Source organism: Camelus ferus, chromosome 34 (assembly GCF_009834535.1).
Source record: "Camelus ferus isolate YT-003-E chromosome 34, BCGSAC_Cfer_1.0, whole genome shotgun sequence".
Taxonomy (NCBI): Eukaryota; Metazoa; Chordata; class Mammalia; order Artiodactyla; family Camelidae; genus Camelus; species Camelus ferus.
Window position 1 is genome coordinate 18,659,822 of NC_045729.1, and position 18,598 is coordinate 18,678,419.

Genomic DNA, 18,598 nt, shown 5'->3' on the forward strand with positions numbered 1-18,598 from the left:
CACCCTTTGTGCAAGTCAGGACCCGAGAAGAGGTCAGCTCCCCACAAGCCCAGACTGACAGCACCTTTTTGCTTTTCTCCAAACCTCCACCTTCTATGCCATTTGCCACCTAGAGGGGAAAGCATCTCCCGTGTCAACAGCACGGATTTAGCGCACGTGGGCATGTCTGGAAGGGGAAGCCAGGGGCGATGGCGATGTGCTGTCTCCGGCTCCACCGACACCTCAGTAAGGGGCAACGGGCATGACGTCGTGCTGAGGCACCCGGGACAGCAGGGGAATCTCAGCAAAGTCAATGACTCCCCCACTTTCCGAATGTCCCTGCACCCACGGTCTCCATGTAGTTCAGGGGCGCCCTATCAGGTGCCCTAGATTAGGACCAACTCGTGGGTTTTTCTTACTGGTGACTGAGAGGCAGAGGGCAGAGGGCAGCAGACTCAGGGCCATAGGGTCTGCCTCCTGGTTCCCTGCTCCTCCCGTGCTACCTGGGGTCCCCTGGGGGTCCATCATGGATGATCAAGGAAGGCTGAGCCTCCTTGGCACTCGGGATGGAGTCCGGCTGTCCTGACCAGGTCGTGTGTGGTGCACTGCAGGGGGAGGGGACGGGTCTGAGGGCTCTGAGACAGTGACCTCTGATCCCGAAGCGGAACTGGAAGAAGACAGGGAGGTGGGCACAGACTGGGCAGAGCTCCAGAAACCCCTCCAAGAAAAGCCACCAGAGCTGGCCTTGAGGAACAGAGTCCCAGGGCCCTGCTCCACTGGGAGCCCAAGCCATGGGTTTGGTTTTCTTTACCTCCTAGAATCTGGAGCATCTTATTTTTAACCTTATAAATAGAAGGGTGAATGACAGAGCCAGCCTAAGACAACCCCAAAGAAAGGAGGCTCAGAGAAGCTGGGCCAGGAGTCGCACCCCCCCTGCAGAGCACCGGCCCCGGGGCAGGAGCCTCAGGGCTGTTCAGATCCCTTGTCCAGGCCCATCCTCCCCACCCCGCCCATGCCTCCTGCCCACATCAGCCAGTGATGGAAGCATCAGGCCTAGTGAGGAAAAATATATTGGCTGATACAAACCCCCCAAATTCCCCTGCCTTGAGTGAGGCTTTTAGGGGAGCCTCCGTGGCCTCTCTGCCTCCTCTTCCCACTGAAGAATTGCTGGGAACTCCCACGGCCCCAGGCAAGGCCCTGACAGCACCCCCCAACCCTTTCTGAGAATTAAGTCTTGCCTGTTTAGGAGGGTATTAAACTTACGCCCTTGTTTATCTGAAAATGTCCTCTTAGCCAGTTTGCAATGACTATAAACCTTCTCTCTGCTGTCCTGCCTCCATCCCTCGGCAGTGTAGGGCAGCTCACCTACAGCCTGGCGTGGGGTTAGGGGGTGATGGCAGTGACCTCAGAGGTTGCCTCTTACAGTGGGTCCCATGTGACCAACAGTCTCAACCGGTGCGGAAGGAAGGGAGGAACAGATGTTGACTGAAACACCAGCATCCACAGAACATTCTTCCTTGCAGGAAAGGTATGGGTCACAATGACCATTCCTAGAACAAAAGGTCTGAAACCTCTAATAGGTACCAGGCACTGTGCTAGGGGCTGGGATTCGACGGTGAGCAGCACAGAGCCCCAGCCCTCTCAAAGTTTATGGCAGACTTACAGACGAGGAAATCAGCAAATAGGTACAGTGTGATACGTGCTACGACAGAGGATGCACAGGTACTAACCACAGGATCACATAGGAGGGAGAACTAAGATTGATTTAGGTAAGGGGGTGGAATCAGGGAAGGCTTCCTGGAAGAGGTGCCATCTAAGCTGAGATGTGAAGGAAGAGTAGGAGGTGATGAGGGGAGGGAAGTGGGTGAGTGTAGCTGGAGCGGAGGGGAGGGACCTAAGAACAGTGCCCAGGAGTGTGAGCTTGCAGAGCCATCTAAGCCACGCAAGGAGGTGGGTCCTTCTCCTATGACAGGGGAAAAGCCACTGAAGGCATTTAAGGAGGGGAGACACACAGTCAGGTCTCCACTTCAGAAGGTGCGTTCATGCCACTGTGAAAACAGATCAGAGCCAGGGGTTTGTGGGTGGGGAGTGCATCCAGGAGGTGACTGCAGAGCTCCCAACAAGAGATGCAGGTGCCCAGGACGGCAGAAGTAGGACCCAAAAGACGAGGACAAATTCAGGGCAGAGGACAAGCCCGTGGGAGGCAGAATTGCCAGGCTTCGCCGTGGAGACGGGAAAGAGGAGCGGGGGCTTGTGCCTTCGGTGCCCACACGCAGGAAGACAAGGAGCAGCAGGAGGAGGGCAGAGGGATGGAAGAGGTGACACCCCAGAGGGGCCCTGATGAGTCTGAGGTCCCTGTGAGGCACCTGAGTGGAGGTGCCCTGGGGGCAGCCAGACAGACGGTCCAAGCCCTGGGACGAGGTCTGGGCTGCAGCTCAGAGTCTGAGTCGTCAGCACACCCAGCAGTAAGGAAGCCGAGAGAGGCAATGAGATGCCCAGAGAGCGCGCAGAGCAAGAGAGGAAGGAGGGCCGGCCCCCGAGTTACATAACAAATGCTGTGCATCAGCTGCAAAGCCAGGGCTGCTAATCGTCCTGACCCCGACCCTCAGATCCGTCAAAGAGCCCCACCTCCCATGTGCCCCACGTAAAACACACTCCCCGGCGTTGAGTCATCAGACCCCGCGGCTACCCCAGGAGCTCCGGGCTCAGAGTTAAATGTGTGCCTCGCTGCGTGTTACCCGTTACGCCCCGCAGACCACGTGCGGCGAGCACACACATGTGCGAGCACGTGCTTCTGCGCGCCGGAGCCCCAGCCCCAGGTGTGCGTGCGCACCCCCACACAAAGACACGCCTGCCACCCTGCAGCCGGAACGAGGTCGCTGACAGCTCCTCACAAGGAAACCAGAAAGGACTCTTCAGTGTGAACTGTAGATTTGCCCCTAAACCCCCAAAACAAACGCTGAGCAAGTAAACCTTAACTTACAGCAGGAGGAAAGAGAAGAGAACGTTCGCCAAGCTTCTTTTCTCTGCCTTATCCCGTGATCGTGCTTAATCCTCGTGGATTGTAAAACAGGTTTTAATCCCACAGGACTGAGGATGAGGCTTAAAACAGGCTGACTCCAAAACACTCCCCTCCTGCATTCTGGGACTGCAGCTCTCGTTCCAGAGAACGGAGAACGGGGAGCAGGGAGACTTTCTAACAGAAGGAAGTTGGCGCAGGATACGGGCCCCACGCAGGTTTATTTCCTTCACTCGTTCCATAAACATTCATCCGTTTCCTGCGAGGCACCTGAAGGCAGAGCTGAACTAACGCACGTTATTAGAGGACAGTCCTTGACTAGGCGCCTACCTGCGCTCTGATGCTCCGCGGTCACTTTGTGGGGCTCTCTGACCGCGTCTCCTTGGAGGAGCGGTGTCCTAGCTGCCCGCCGCGGGGAGATGGAACCCGTGGAGCGAATGCGTTGGTGGGAACCGCCATCCTTCGTTTTCTGGCAGGACTGGCCTGGAAAGGCCACCACGTCCCTTCACTTCAGCTAACAAGACATGGCCCACATGGGGCCCCAACTGAGGAATTTGCTAACAGCCGTTCCGTTCAGAGTGCCGTTAGCCGGTTCCGTCTGAGCTGGCCCATGCCCGGTGAATGTGCTTCACGGGACTCGCGGTCGAGAAGACGGGGCTTTTACCTTGATGGTTAAACACCTGACGTGCCCCCATGAGCCTGCAACATCTCTGTCCTCTCTCTCCTCCGGCCCTGCGTCAGTTTCCCCTGTGGGAACGTGGGGAAGTGGTCCATCTACCCAGCCATCAACCAGCAGGAGTCGCCCTTGTTCCAGCAGCAGGGCTTGTGAGGGGCCCAGGGAGGCCAGTGAGGTGCCCTTCTGTCCCCCCACTTCTGTCCCAGCCGCAGGGGCTCCGTGAGGTTTTGTCTTCATCTGCAGACTTCGCGAACACCAGAGTCCCAGACCCCAGGGCAGAGTGCACGCATGGAGGGGGCAGGCCAGCCTGCAGGGCACAGAGAACACCGTCCCTCCTGAGAAGAGTGGAGTCGGTGATTCCACGACGTCACCGGTGGAGGCTCTTTCCCCATCTGGGCCCCGACCCCTCTGGGACAGCGCCAGATAAGCCCAGATTATAAAGCATAGCTCATCTTTCCTGCGTATTTACCGTGTGCCGACGTCTGTTTTATGTGAAGTCCCTCATTTAACCCTTGTAACAGCTCCGTGGGATAAAGCTGTATCAGCACATCACAGGTGACGAAACGGGGCACAGATGACAGCGTAACTTGTGCACAGAGGACGCAGCCGATCTGAGGTCTGTCTGCACCCAGGCAGGAGCCCCAATCTCTGCACAAAACTCTCAGGTCCCAAAGCCGGGAACCCACGTAGCTTCATTGTCTGAAAGGTGCTGAGAAAGTCCTCACCCCCGTTCTCCAGAACAGCCCATCACAGGAGCGCGGAATGGGTTCACAGGGCCGCCACGGTCATTTCTCTGGCAGCCGCAAAACAAGTCCCCAGGACTGACGTGGGGCTTTGACACGCAGAGCCGGTTACAGCCCGAAAGGCCCCGGCCGGCCGGCCGCCCTTTCCCACCATGGGCGTGCGTCAGCCCCTTCCCAGCGTCTGGAGCTGGTGCGGAGCGAAAGCCAGGGCACGCTTCAGGCTGGGGATGTGGAGGCCAGAGGGGAGGGAGGCCCCGGACGGCAGCACAGCACCCCAGCTCTGAAGCACCCCAACACTGCTACTCACTGGCCCTGTAGTCTTGGTCGAGACAACCATCCACGGAAAGTTTCCATTCCTCTGAGAATTGCTCTGTAAGCTGTCCTGTGAACTGAATAAGGCAATGCGTACGAAGCCCTCCACACCATGCCCTGCACAAAATACAGACATTGACACGGTAGACCTTGCTATAATTTGCTCCTGCTCAAGGGACAGAGGCCGGACCGAGACGCTGGGGGGCCCGCGGGCGAGGTGGACAGCGAGTGAGCAGCAAGAGAGAGACTCCGAGGGGACAGACCGCTTTCCCTGGCTTCACAGCTATTCTGAGCCTATTTGTGGATTCAGTGCCATCTGCCAGCCATTCTCAGCTCAGGCCTACTATGTGTGGGCACCTGTTGGATGACATTATGGGTTGAATCAAGATCCCCCTCAAAGATGTACTGAAGCCCTAATGGCTGTTACCTAAGAATACGACCTCGTTTGTAAACAAGGTCTTTACAGGCGTGATCAGGTTGGGGCCACACTGGACAGGGTGGGCTCTGATTCAGTACGACCGGTGTCCTTATAAGAGGAAGACACACACACACACACACACACACACACGCACACACACAGGAGAAGACCAGGTGAAGACGGAGGCGGAGAGGGCAGCTCTGGGTCTACACGTCAGAGAACGCCGAGTGTAGCTGGCAACCACCAGAAGCAAGGAAAGAGGCAGGGAATAGACCCTCCCCACCAGGAACCTCCAGCAGGGGCCCACCCTGCTGACCCCTGGACTTCACACTTCCGGCCTCCAGAACTGTGAGACAGTACATTTCTGCTGTTCTAAGCCACTGGTTTGTGGCACTTTCTTAGCAGAGCCCTAGAAAACGAACAAAGCTACAAGTGATACAGCTGCAAAGATAAACTTGAAAATCCGACTTCCTATCCTGAAGTCTTATCCCAAGGAAGAAGCGGGATGAGAGTCTAGATTTAACACGGTGGTCTTGGTCCAGCTTCCAAAAAAGTTTACTTTGTTAGACAAGAGTTTTTCCCTGGCCCCCCAGCCAGGACACCAGGCGTGGGGACATCGTGGAACAAGGACTGTCTGGGCCACAGGTTACACCGGGTCCCCGCCATCCACACGCAGCACGTCGAGAACTGAAAGTAAGATGGCTGGGCGGTGGAGGGGGGGCAGGGGAAGAAAGGCAGGGCTGGTGTCCTTTCCTTTGTTTCATCCAAATCCACCATGCTTCTTTTCTCCTGTTGATTTCTCCATTCTGTCTCTGCATACTTTAAGTTTCCACTGTGGCCCCTCTGCTGCCTTCACAGCCTGGCAGACTGGAAAAATCCTGAGTCTCTGGCTAGAAAACCAGAGTTTGAGCTCCAGCTCCATCACTTCCTAGCTGTGGGATCTTGGGCAGGTGACATCAACTTTCTATGCTTCAGTTTCTTCACCTGCACGATGGGAATAATATGTAGCTCACTGTGTTACGCATGGCGTGCACGAGGTGACGTGTGTGTGTACGTGTAATATGTGGTGGCCCACATTAAACAAGACGATATACACCCAAGTGTTTCAAGTGTCACGTGAAAAGGAGAGAGATCTTGCTATGCGCAGTTCCTAGACCTTATGTAGGGAAACACTGGTTTTCCATATTACATATCAGAATATACTAGAAAATTAGCACCAAAAGTAAAAGCAATAAATTAGATGCTAAGGGAGGTTAGAAATGGCATTGACCTAGGAGTAAACACAGTCTTGACACCAAGACTGAAGAACTCTGATATTGGAGGAGTTTCCCCATCTCTTAATTTCAGTGATTTGAGTTCCCATCCGGCTCTAAGAGTCTATGACTTGATGAAAATGTCTACATCAAGCCCTTTGCTCTCATAAAATTACACTTTAAAAAGAGATCTTTACTCTTGGGTCCGTCATTACACCTCTGAGGAAGCTGTGATGCTTGAGGGAGTTCTAATAACGAGTGAAGCAGAAAAGCCATTTGCTGTGTGAAGTGTCCGACAGGCTGGGTACCATCGGAGGGGCGAGTCTTCTCCGACATGCGTCTTCTGGCGAGTCCTGCTAGGAAGCTAATCCAGAATTTCAGAGGAAAGGGCTGGAATCACTTGGAACAAAGACCAGTAAAGAGGATGAGACGCCTCATGCAGCCCCAAATGCAAGGGCAACCAGACAGCTTTTATCTCCTTCTAGAATAACAAACAGAGGTGACTCAGGTTGCAATAGAAGAGATGGAGCTCAGACTTAAGGAACTTCCTGGCTCCTGAGACACCCAGGGAGTTTGGGGCAGTTGCCTTCTCTGAAGCTATGTAATGAGAGACCACGGGGCCCGCTGCGTCCTGGGGGGTGCCGGTGTGCTCCGGGCCGGAAGCACAGACAGAGAGACCCTCCGGAGGGCCCTGCCGGCCCGCCCTCCTCCTCTCCTCTCCCCGAGTCGGTGCACGAGGGCACAGCAACGCCTCTTGTTGCACCGCAGCACCAGCCCACTTCCAGGTACCTTGGCAATTCACGTCGCACCGCGCTGCGCATTTCTTTCCTGCTGGCACAGTAGACTCCAAGGTGTGAGCACTGTTTTCACAGAGTTTTGCATGCTCCACGCCGGAATGTGATCATCGCTTCACATGGCGGTTAGCACAGACGAGGCGATGAGACCCACTCCTGCATCGGAGCCAGGAGTGCTGTGCTTCGCCCTCTTTGACAGCCAAGAGCCAATTTAGGACTCTCCGAAAAGCCAAGTCTCCCAGGGGGAAAGAACAGTGTGGGCATCTTCTTAATTCTCCAGAGCTCACTTAAGGACTGAAATCCGTCTTGGCTGAGGGAGGAAAAAGTGATGTAGACCGAGGTTTGGGGATCATTTCAGCTGAAGAAACGAGGAAGGGGGAGAGTCCAACCAGGTCGCACTTTTCGGGCGAGATTCCTAAGAGCTGGCGGGAGGGGGATCATGAATGCTCACGGAGCGAGCTCACCACGCAGCAAACCCTCCACACCAATTAATTCACTTAATCATCACAACAGCCTTATGAGGCCCAGAGAGGTTAGTCGACTTGTTTGTCGTAACAGCGCACCTACTGAGTTCAGAGTAAAACCAGAGCCCCACGCTGGTCAGAAAGAATCATGATGCAGACCCCAGAGCAGTATGCCTGGGTCCTGCCTCCACTTGCCGGCCTCCTCCGGCTCCCCTCAGCTCTGTGCTGGAGGGCCACACGCTTTAGCTCAAAGTCCTGAGCGGGGGCATCCTTAGCCAAAACCGCCAACATTCGCCACGTCGGAATCCAGCTGAGTTCCCCATAACTCACCTGGCAGCACCCACCTGCGCCCCTAATCCCGTGGTCCTATTGTAGGAATTTTCCCAGCCCCTAATTATCCTCTCTCCCTGGGCCAGTAAGTCAATAGAACATTCAAAAAACTGTCTCCAAAATGACTCCTTTGCTCGGACTGTTTTCTCACCCACCAGGGGCTCTGCTTGGAGGTGCTAAAACCCCAGTCAGGGAATCCTCACCATAAATAATGCATCAGGCTTCCACAGAGAACCAGTAAAGACAGCAGCAGCTCAGAAGGGTCCATTAGGCCCCGGGTTCACAACTGGGCATCGAGATTAATCCATTTCTCTGCTATTCAGGTGAACATCCCTCAGTAAGACGCAGTAATGGCTGAATATTCGGCAGGTACACTGATAGCCAACATGTCCCCACGCTTTAAGTTTGGCAGCACCTTAATTCCCGGAATCTCTGCACATCTTGAGTTTCCAAGGTCCACAGCGACCTAAGTGCAGCACAGGAGTGGGAGACAGGAAGCCCGATTTTCAGGAAGCCGTGAGGGACTAACACTCGGAAGTCTCAAGTGCTTGTTGTTCGCCATCGCGTGCATCGACTCAGTCAATATTTATTAGTTTCTTTTTAAATTTACTCTGTGTCAGGCACAGCATTCAGAACAGGGTAGAGCCCAAAAAAAAAGTTCATTATCCAACTGGAGAAACAGACATATAAAAAGCCAATTATCTTGTAATAGGAAAAGTGAGAGACAGGTGTTAGGAACACATAAGAAGGAGAAGGAACACTCACTCTCCATGGGGGCGGGTGGAGATCTGGGGAGGCTGCCTGGAGGAAGCGATCTTTGAGTTGGTTTCTCTCAGTTGAGGAAGATCTTTTTCTCCAGAGAGAAAGAGGGGGGAAAGAGCAGCCCAAGTAGAGGGACCAGTATGAACAAAGGCGTTCAGGCATGAAGCTGGTCTCTACAGAGAAAAGCATGGAACGGTTATTGAAGGACACTGGACATCACTCTATGGACACCCGGCTTTATCCCAGCAACAGGGTGACACGGTGTGTATTCAAAGCGATGTCTGATCATGAGCAAATGTGTGCTCCTGAAAGCCCATGGAGCGGTGATAATGAGGCTGGATCAGAGACAAGGACAACAGTTCAGAGGCTGCTGTCAGTGAGGGCAGAGGGAGGGTGGCCGCCTCGGCACGGACCGTGGGCTGAGGAGGGTTGGACAGGACCCTCTGCAGAGGGTTTCTGATGATACGTGGGGAGCAGCAGAGGGGGAGAGGAGGCGGACAGGGTTGGGATGGGTAGGGGATGATGCCCCAGCTGAGGAGGAGAGGCACATGTGAGGGAGAGAGCCAGAGAAGGTGGAAATGGGATGGATGTTGAGGAGTGTTTGCCCTGTGCCGGGCCGTCCGGCGTTTCCCTGTATCCAGTGCCTACTCCAGACCATGAGGGAATCACTCCAGTTAACAACACATAAGGGAACTGAGGTCCAGGCAGTGAAAGCACACTCAGGGCCGCCCAGTTCCAACTGTGCCCACCAAGCCTGCCCCCAGGATGCCCTCCACCCCCGCCCCAGCTCCAAAGTCACTTGTTGAGGGAGGCTCTGATCACAACGTGGCTAGTTTTATTCCTCACTCTCTCCTCCCTGCCTAACCATTAGAATATCTTCCTATCTTCACCTTATGAAAGATCACTTCTCCCATTATGCTTTCTCACCCCAACACCACATCTCTGCCTTCCCAAATATCCTCCCTCCCTATCCCTCTCACCTGTTCCCATCCAAACATGGCATCTTTTTAGAAGCAGCAATGTAGGGCAAAGGGCAGTGAATCAGAAGTGGGGGCAATCTGTGCTCAAAGGCTGTCCTAGCTGACAGAAATTGCTGGATCCCAGAAATTGCTGGATCTCTCAGCCTCAGAGTCCTAACCCGTAAAATGGGGCTGAAAAATGAATACTAACCTGTGCTTATCTCACAGGATCACTGTGGGGGTGAAACGAGATGAGGCACTTGCAGACAACACCAACGAAAGGCAGGGAAAGGTGCTACAGAAGTATGTGGATTATCTGGCACTACAGTCCACCAGACTGTGAGTTCCATGAGGACAGGGACCTGGGGTCTTCATCTTTGGGTCTCGGGAACCGAATTATTTCTGGCACAGGGTCAGGGGTTGATAAAGATGTGTTAAGAACAAGGAGCACTACCACCACACACACACACACACACACACACACACACACACATGCACACGCACCCCACAAAGGCATCCTTGCCTCTCTCTCACCATAAATGCAGGCAAACCCACAACACCCCACATTTGGAAGTACTGCACTAGCTCTGGCTCATTCCAAAAACAGCCAGTTCCTGGAAAAAAACCAAGTGATTGTCACGCTGCCTGGATGCCTCCATTGGGCATGTTTGACCAAGTCTGAATTCCTCCCCTTCCCAGGGGAAGCTGAGAAGAACTGAACCCCAGGCTCACTCCCCTCCCCGGAGCCCCAGCTGGATCTGCCCCTCCCCCTTTGTGCCAGGCGTGCAAAGTGGGTTTTTTTTTTTTTCTCCCAGGAGCTCAGCCGCCTCTACTGCTGTTTTCATTGATGCCTTGAGCAGAGCTGGCATGTGCAATTGCCGAGAAGGGGGAGTGCGGAGCGGTGGGGGAGGCAAGTAAAAATAGCCTGGCGTGCGAGGCTCTGCCTGCCCCCGACGCCTTGAACCTTGGCCGGAGCTCGCAGCCACTGTGCACCCTGCGGAACCTGACTGAGGTCTGCACCCCAACCGCGCCCAACAACTAGAGTGCTGGGGGCTAGAGACCCGTGAAAACTTTTTTTAGGAAACCGAACGGGGAAGGTGTGGGCAGGGAGAAGCTGTTTCTTGCTTCCAGTGCTCCAGCCACATGGCTGCAAGGACTGCTACGTGCCCGCTGGTCCAGCGGATTACAGAAGTGCAGCCTTGACTCTGAGCTATTTTTAGAAACCCCTTCCGCGGGTGGGCAATCAGAGGGAGGAGGGTGAGGGGATTGGTAAGGCTCGCTCTCTGCCGCGAAGCTGGGCGCCTTGCACTACCCAGCGTTCTGAATGTCTCCTCGCCTGTGGGGGATGGGGAAGAGGAAGTGGCAAGGGGACCGCACGCGCTCTGGCTTTGCCCTAACTCAAGAAGACCGTCGTTAGCTCCTGAACGCCCCACTGTTTTCCCCCAGAGCGTGCTTGTTTCGAAATCGACAGTTGCTGGATGCATGCTGCTTCTGGTTTCTCACAGAATGGGGATTTTTAAAAGCTTTGCTGCCTACGTGGTGGGGTAGGGGTTAGATGCAGTTAAGACCTCGAGGGAAGAAGATCGGGAAGGGTCTCTGCCCCTTGCCGCATTCCAGCCAGACAGAGGGACAATCCTGGAGCCACACCTCCATCCCCACCCCACGCTGCATATGGGTAACCATATGTGAAATGTACGGCAGCCCCACCAGACACCCGGCTATTAATAGAGCCCGCGAGTTTGCTCTCTGTCTTTTTCCTGCCACCGAGTAAGGGATGATCTTCACACACATACCCCACTCCACCCCCACCTCGGCGCACGGTTCCTCCATGAAGGTAAGGGGGCTGCCCACGCGGATCCCCTTCGTGACTACAGGTGCCCAGAGCCTACGGACTAATCCGGTTGTAATGACAGCAGGGTCAGAGCGAGGCCAGGGAACACAGCCTCCCAGGATCGGGATGCAAATCTCAGCAGGTCTCTTTTCGGCTCCGAGCCAACTCGAGAGTAGAGAAAGGGCAGCTACTGTGCTGCTGGAGGCAGGGGCCAAGAGCGCAGTTTGCGGAGCTGCAGCGACCTGCTCGAAACTGCTGTGGGACGAGCGGCTGCAGACCCATTTCCCGCTGCAGCGCCGCGCGCAGCCCCCACCGCCCGAGCGGGCTCGGCTGCGGCAGGCGCGGGCGCTGTCCCTGGTTCTGAAGGTGGCCGCGGCCCGTGCTCCCTCCCGGGGTTAGCGTCCCCGAGGCGGCTCCTACGTCCTGGATTGCAGACCTCTCCCCGGCCCGGCTCTGGGCGGGAAGGTCTGCTGATGGTGACCAAGTCCCACCTCCGGCGCGGCCAGGCACCCTCAAGGCCGGGAGTTCTCCGCGGTGCTGCGGGGACCGAGAGCTCGGGGACTGACTCGAGCTTGAAGGGTAAAGCGGAGGCAGCGGCCAGAGACGGTCAAGGCACCGCAGGGAGCAGACCTGGCCCCCGGATCACCCATCCTGGCTCGGCACGCATCGGCACTCTGGCGCCCTAACAGAGCCCAGAGGAGAGGGCAGGGGTGCGCGGCTGCCCAGGGTTTGGGACTTGGGGGCGGGGGGGGGGGGAGCGAGCAGCGGGTGGCAGAAGAGGGAGCTGGGGTGAGAGCGACTCTTTTGCATTTCCAAGAGGGAGGGGGCCTGAGACAGGAACTGTCTTCCCCCCAACCAACACACACACACACGCGCGCGCACACACATACACACACCACGGCCGGCAGAAGCAAGCGGGATGGAGCTGGGAAAGTTTGGCACCAGGTGCGGAGCGGCGGCGGCGGCGGCGGCGGCGGCGGCAGGGCGGCGCGGTGGTCCGGGCGGGCTGCGGGGTCGCCGAGCCCGGGCCTCTCGCCTCTTACCTCGGTGTTCTCGGCAGCGTTCTCCGCCATTTTCCTCCTTAGGAGCAGGCAGCGGGAGGAGTGTTTCATGCCCATAAGAGCCAGCAAGGGTTTGGTGATACAGAGATAGTAGAGAAAGAGAGAGAGCTTTAAAAGAGAAAGAGGAGAGAGAACGGGAGGGAGGAAAAAAAAAAAAGCCCAACCCAGCCCCTCTGCTGGAGCGTCAGCCGAGACCATCAACCACGGTGGAGTCTTTCCTGCAGTCTCCACTTTGTTTTATTTTCCTCCCTTCTCATCTGCTTCGGATTCCTTCACACAGTTCCGAGCTCTTCTGGCGCCCGCGACCCCCTCCCCGCCCCTCTCCACCCGCGCTGCGGGCTCCGGCAGGACGGAGGCAGCCCCGAAGGCTCCGCGGCGGCGGCGGCGGCTCCTCTCTGGCTGCTCGCAAAGTCCGGCCGGCCGAGGCAGCCGGCAACTCCTCTCAACTTCTGCCGATCCGCGGGCGAAGCAACACGCTTCCTGCGCGTCCCTCCCGGGGGCTGAGCCGGTGAGTGGGGGCGGGGAGGAGGCTGGGCCGAGCGGGCGGCGGCTGGGCGCAGACCCAGGGCCCCCGCGCCCCGGGCCGCCCCCTCGCCCGGGCTCCGGGGGTCTCTTGGCCGCCTCCACTCCCAGGCGCCGTGAACAACGTGTGCGGGGGGCGAGGGCTGCGCGGACGCGGCCGGGCCACGCGAGAGGCTCTGAGAAGGCAGGCGCCGGAGCTGGGCTCTCGCAGGTCCTCAGACCCGGTGTGCGTCCTCCCCCCAGGACAGGCTCGGGGCGAGGCTGGGCCACCGTCCCCTCGCCCCCACCCCACCCCACCCAACTCCCAGCGCTCCCGCTCGGCTGCCAGTTCCTGGATCCTTCCTCTGCGAACTACTTGGGGTTTGGGGAGTGAAGGGGTGGGTGTCTGGATGAGGGAGGGTCCTTAACTCCTTCAACTCTAGGGCTATGTGTGGCTTCATTATCACTCCGTCCTCCCACTCTCCCTACCCGAGGGTTCGGGGCTCCAGGCCTCTCTCAGGCTGAGAGGGTGGGGGGAAGGTTCAGCCAGAGGTGGCTTGGGAAGGAGGGTGGGAGGGAGTCAAATGGGTGGGCCCTCGGCCAGGCTCCCCCTGCCCTAGTCTTCCCTGGCAGCCCCCTGCCCACACATCTCTCTTCTCCCTCCCCACCCCTCCCCCCGCATCACCAGATTCCGAAGTCCCTTTTATGGGAGAGAGGGAGGGTGTCACGTACCCATTAGGATTCTCTTGATCCTTTTTTAAGGGAGTTTGGGCGGCAGCAGGGGGTGTGAATTTTTATACAATGCATTCCTGTTTTCACTTGGAGAGCTTCTTTTTCTGTGTCTTACTAGCCATCTGTCAGGCGGGTGAGAAATAAAATGGGATGGGAGGGCACTCTGTGCCTCCCATTACAACAGGCCACTCAGGCCGGACTCCCTCAAAGACAGCTGCACTTCCAAGCTTTCAGTTCACAAGTCAAGGACAGGGACCCCTAGAAGGTGCTCCTTGAGCATCCTGGCTCGCTCATCACTTCATCCCCGTGCTTACTTCGGGAGATCACTTCTGCGTGCGTGCCCTATTTGTTTTTTAACCTCACCTTTGACAGTCAGGGAGTGTGAGCCTGACTGTCCTCAACTAACCCCAGAGTCCATTGAAGAAATGGACCAGAATCTAAAGATGCTCCCATCACCTGGCCCTAGGGGAAAGAGGGGACACATTGCAGTAAGTGGAGAAGGGAGAGAGGAGGGGATGGAGAGGGGACAAGAGGCTTGAGTTAATGGGCGTGCGCGCGCGCGCGTGTGTGTGTGTGTGTGTGTGCGCGCGCGCGCGCGCGCGTGTGTGTGTGTGTGTGTGTGTGTGCGCGCGCGCGCGCGCGCTGAAGGAGGAGTAAGTTTAAGTGAAAGAATGGCCTCCTCAGCCCTTCCCTTTCCCAGACCACAGGCCTGGATTAGTGTTGGGGGTGAGTGAGCAGCGTCTTGGCCACACCTGGTCATTATCCTTCCCTTTCACATCCTGCCCACATGCAGCTGGTGGGGGTAGGAAGTAAAGGGGCAGAATCTAAGGAATGACTTTTACCCTGGAGAACCCCATCCTTCTCAGAGACAGGAGATCCTGAGGCATCCGGTCTCCTACCAAGAGAGGTTCGGTGCTTGTACTGTCAACAGAAATCAGACAGGGTCTTCACAGCTCTTTACTCCTGCCCTCTCATTTACAGATGAAGACCCTGAGATCAGAGAGAGGGCATGTGTCCAATCCTTCAGCTAGCTGACGGAGCATCCGAGAGCAGCTCCCCAGCGTCCTGCCTTTCAGCCCAGCGCTCTCCCCCCACCCACCCCACCGCACCCCACCCCACACTGCTGCTGCCTGTGCAGAGCATTCATTCTGTGACTAACCCGGGGAGGAGGGAAGCTCAGACAGGCTCCCACCGAAATAGGCTGCTGCCTGTGCGTGATTATGTTGCTATGAGAACCTCAGTGGGTGTGTTTCCTCCGTTCTCTGTTGAAATCTTTTGCTCGGCTTGGCTTCCCCCCAACCGCAGCTCCCCTTGGAATGGGGAATGGAGAGGCTGAGAAGGAGGGCTGTATTCTCAAGGCAAAGTGTTTTCTATTCCAACCCATCCAACCCCGAGCCAGCCTGGGGCTGTGCCTGAGGAACTTAGGCCACCAGGGTGGTTCCACCGTGGCTGGAGGACGTGACTGAGCTGTCCTGAAAATGGATACTCCTGTCCTCTGGGGAGCCATCTTGGAGCAGAGAGGAGTTGTCTCTCCACCCTCCCACCTCATCACAAATTCACAAGCAAAATAACTGTTACTTTAAGAGACTAAGTTTTGGGGTAATTTGCTACACAGCAGAAGGTTACCTGAACACCCGTCTACTAGAATTGCGAAAATTCATGACGCATAAAAAGTGCCTAGCACACAGTAGGCATTTTGTAGGTGCCATTTGCTCACCATCCCCGCTGTCCAGTCCTGTCTTTCTCCATCTCTTTTGCATAAGGATGTCTGCATAGTCTTTCACAAGGTTAATTTAGTCATTCCATGGAGAACTTACTGGGCAGCTCTTATGTGCTTAACTCATCGACAGGCACTTGGCAAGGGTCAGCAAAAGATACTGGAATGACCACTGAACAGACTTAGTCACCTTGAATGCTTTCAGATGTGCAGAACTTCTGTAGACAAGCTCTGGAAAGGACTTTGGTGTGAGGCAAGAAGGCGCACGAGATGACAAGGGACGCAGGGAGTTCTCCAGGATGTGAGTTAATTGCGTGGTCTGGACAATATGCCAGACGGGGTACAGAGGTCTTGAAGACAGTCTGCTTGTATCATTTTTCCTTACGCTAGATCGTCAGTGCCGCAAAATGTTGAAATAGTACATGGAAAGCCCTTAGAACGATGCCTGGCTCGTGGTCAAAGCTCAGACATTGCGCTAACACTTGCCAGACCCTGTACCTAGGCTCTGAGTTCAACTTGATAGAGCGCTTATCACACGCTGGAGAAGCTCCTAGATGCAATGTGTCCTCGTGAGGTTTAAGTCTTGTAGATGCTGTTACTATCCCATCGTGACAGATGACACACAGAGACCTGCCCAAGTGGTAGGATCTGCATGAGAATTCAGGATGCCAGCATGGTCTTTGACAGGTTAGCTGGGTCCCAGGAACAAGGCAGTGGTTCTCAACCTTGCTGAGAATCCTCTGGGGAGTTGCAGAAATGCCAGAGCCTTGGCTGCACCCCAAGAGAGTATGATTTAGTGAGACTTAGGCATCCGAATTTTTTTTTAAGTCCCTGGATAATTCTAACGGGCAGTCATGGTGGAGGATAACTGGATATTTGGAGGAGACAAAAAGACCCAGAGAGAAAGGTCCCTAAGTTACAGGGAGAGCCCCCCAAACTATGAGGAGGACCCACTACACTATAGAAACTAGGTCCATCTCTAGCACAGAGGTTCTTGAGAGCCAGGAGGTTCTTGCAGAGCTTGGAATGGGACTCTTGGGGGGAGGACTATAATTGGAAAAGTTTTCTAGCTTTATGAGATGCCACAGAGAAATTGAGTCTCCTGCCACTGGAAGAGCTGGACCGGCCTAATTATTTGGCATGGCTGTTATAGCAGACTGCAAGCCCTGGAAAGCCGAGCAAGGCCTCTGAGGTTCCACGCACACCACGCAGCAGCTCCCTAACTGTCTCCTCTCAGCCCCCCGAAGGTGAAGACTGTGCAGTAGCTCAGCCTCAGGAGCACGTCAGCACTTCTCTGCCACCTCCCAAATCCCAGTGCCCGGTGTCAGGGGGCAGTGGGACCTGCAGACCCCACTGTCTGGGAAAGCGCAGGCTCTAGCTTGTTTAAATGTGGTTAAAAGGAGATACAGAAGACATGTCACATGGCCTCCCCCTCCTCCTCCCCGGGGAAGCTCACACGTGGCGGAGGCTCACATATGGCCAAGACACGCTGCAGTGAATCGACGGCTCCCCAGGAATCAGGCCACAGCCGTTATCCGTCTCCACCTCGCAGCAGCTAACCCAGCAGCGATCTCAGTGTCTTCTGGGCCAGCTGGGAGCCACGCCAAGGCTGCAGCAGCCAGCTACCTGGCTGAGCCTCCAGACAGCCCCACACCTGGGGAGTTCTCCTGCACGGAAGCCTCCACGGTCCTAACTCTCCCTAACCCAAGGCCGAATTAGCGCTTCAACTGTGTTCCAAGAAACAACTTGCAAGAGTGCCACCAACGCCTGCAAAGTAATTTGGGTTTCTTCCTTTTTTTTTTTTTTTTTTTGGCCATAAAAACCAGAATGTTATTTCTTCCTTGTTCTGATTAAATCAATTCATTGTGGTTTTGTGCTGGATATGATACTGTTTGGCTTGATTATTTTTCTAACTATATCTGGGAGGCATTTTCTAGTATCTCTGCATTAATACCTAATCCCTGGTGTCTCATGCCCCTGAAAAGCTGAATACTAGACTCCCGTTACCTAGCTTTCTCTCCGGGTGAGGAGCACTCGAAAGACACCCAGACGTCCTTTCGGTGGCCTGTGGTGGAACTCAGACTTCTCTGGAGGGGGGCGAAGAGGGACGCAGCAGCAGCAAAGCCCTTAAAGATACCAAGACGTTCTTCCAAAAACGCCGTCACAACAGAAATCAGCTTTTCCCACTCGGTGGGAGTTGTACATTCCACTCCTTTTCTCCTTTTCAAATCTTTCATAAAGGCTCATCTTCTTCTGAAAAACCCCTCCTGAGTCCCCCAGGGCCAGCTGGAAGTCAGCTCGGTCTGTCTGGCGCTGTCACTCAGCACACACTTCCTTCCATTAGCCCTTACGAGGCAACTAGTCTAAGCCAAGCATTGTGCTAGGGACTCTGGACCCAAAAAATGAAGAGAAGACCCAGCCCTGCCCTGATGACATACCTTCCAGGAGGAGCTGGTGACGGATTCAGCACTATCGGAGGTCGTATGTGCAGCTGTAACCAGCGGCTTATGGTCAGGGAGGCCGACAGGGAGACCCTGGGACTTTAGGGCCTGAACCAGAAGCTCAGTAGCCTCCTTTCAAGCAGGACTGGGGGGACATGCCTCATCAAGATACCAAAGTCCTTGTGTGCTTCCAAAACTTTTATGGGTCAGAAGTTTTGCAACCTTGGCCCCCCAAAAGCATTATGCACTGATGTCTCCTGGGGCATAGCACACGCTGGTCAGCCCTGGTGCAGGGCTGGTCTCTGGTGCTGCGGGGTAGCCCCACCTGAAAGTGCCCAGGGAGCAGTGGTGGCTAAGAAAGCTGTGCTTGACGCCACCTGTTTCCTTTCTGGACCATTTAACCGCCCTGATACATCTTTTCTCTTCCCAAAGGTTTATATATATATATATATATATATATATATATATATATATAAACCTTGCTAGATTTTTTAAAATTTAAAATGTTACCCTTCTAGGGTAATATTAACATCTTGCTGTATGTCCCCTATTTGTTTCTCATACAAATGTATGCATAGATTTTCCTTGACTTACAATGGGATTACA

At 55.3% G+C, this 18,598-nt stretch overlaps 2 protein-coding genes across 2 annotated transcripts in view; one reads left to right on the forward strand and one right to left on the reverse strand.

Moving 5' to 3' along the window:
• Positions 1 to 12,902, reverse strand: part of PRMT8 (protein arginine methyltransferase 8) — a 76,941-nt gene extending 64,039 nt beyond the window's left edge. The window contains 1 exon segment of the mRNA XM_032473113.1: positions 12,584 to 12,902. Within this exon segment, the coding sequence (XP_032329004.1) occupies positions 12,584 to 12,799 (216 nt within the window). The 5' untranslated portion in view covers positions 12,800 to 12,902.
• On the forward strand, positions 11,500 to 13,525 carry LOC116661312 (translation initiation factor IF-2-like). The gene is made up of 2 exons (XM_032473114.1): positions 11,500 to 11,543; positions 12,882 to 13,525. The coding sequence occupies exons 1-2, from the start codon at positions 11,538 to 11,540 to the stop codon at positions 13,494 to 13,496; spliced, it is 621 nt and encodes a 206-aa protein (XP_032329005.1). The 5' UTR covers positions 11,500 to 11,537; the 3' UTR covers positions 13,497 to 13,525.
• Positions 13,526 to 18,598: the final 5,073 nt, after the last annotated feature.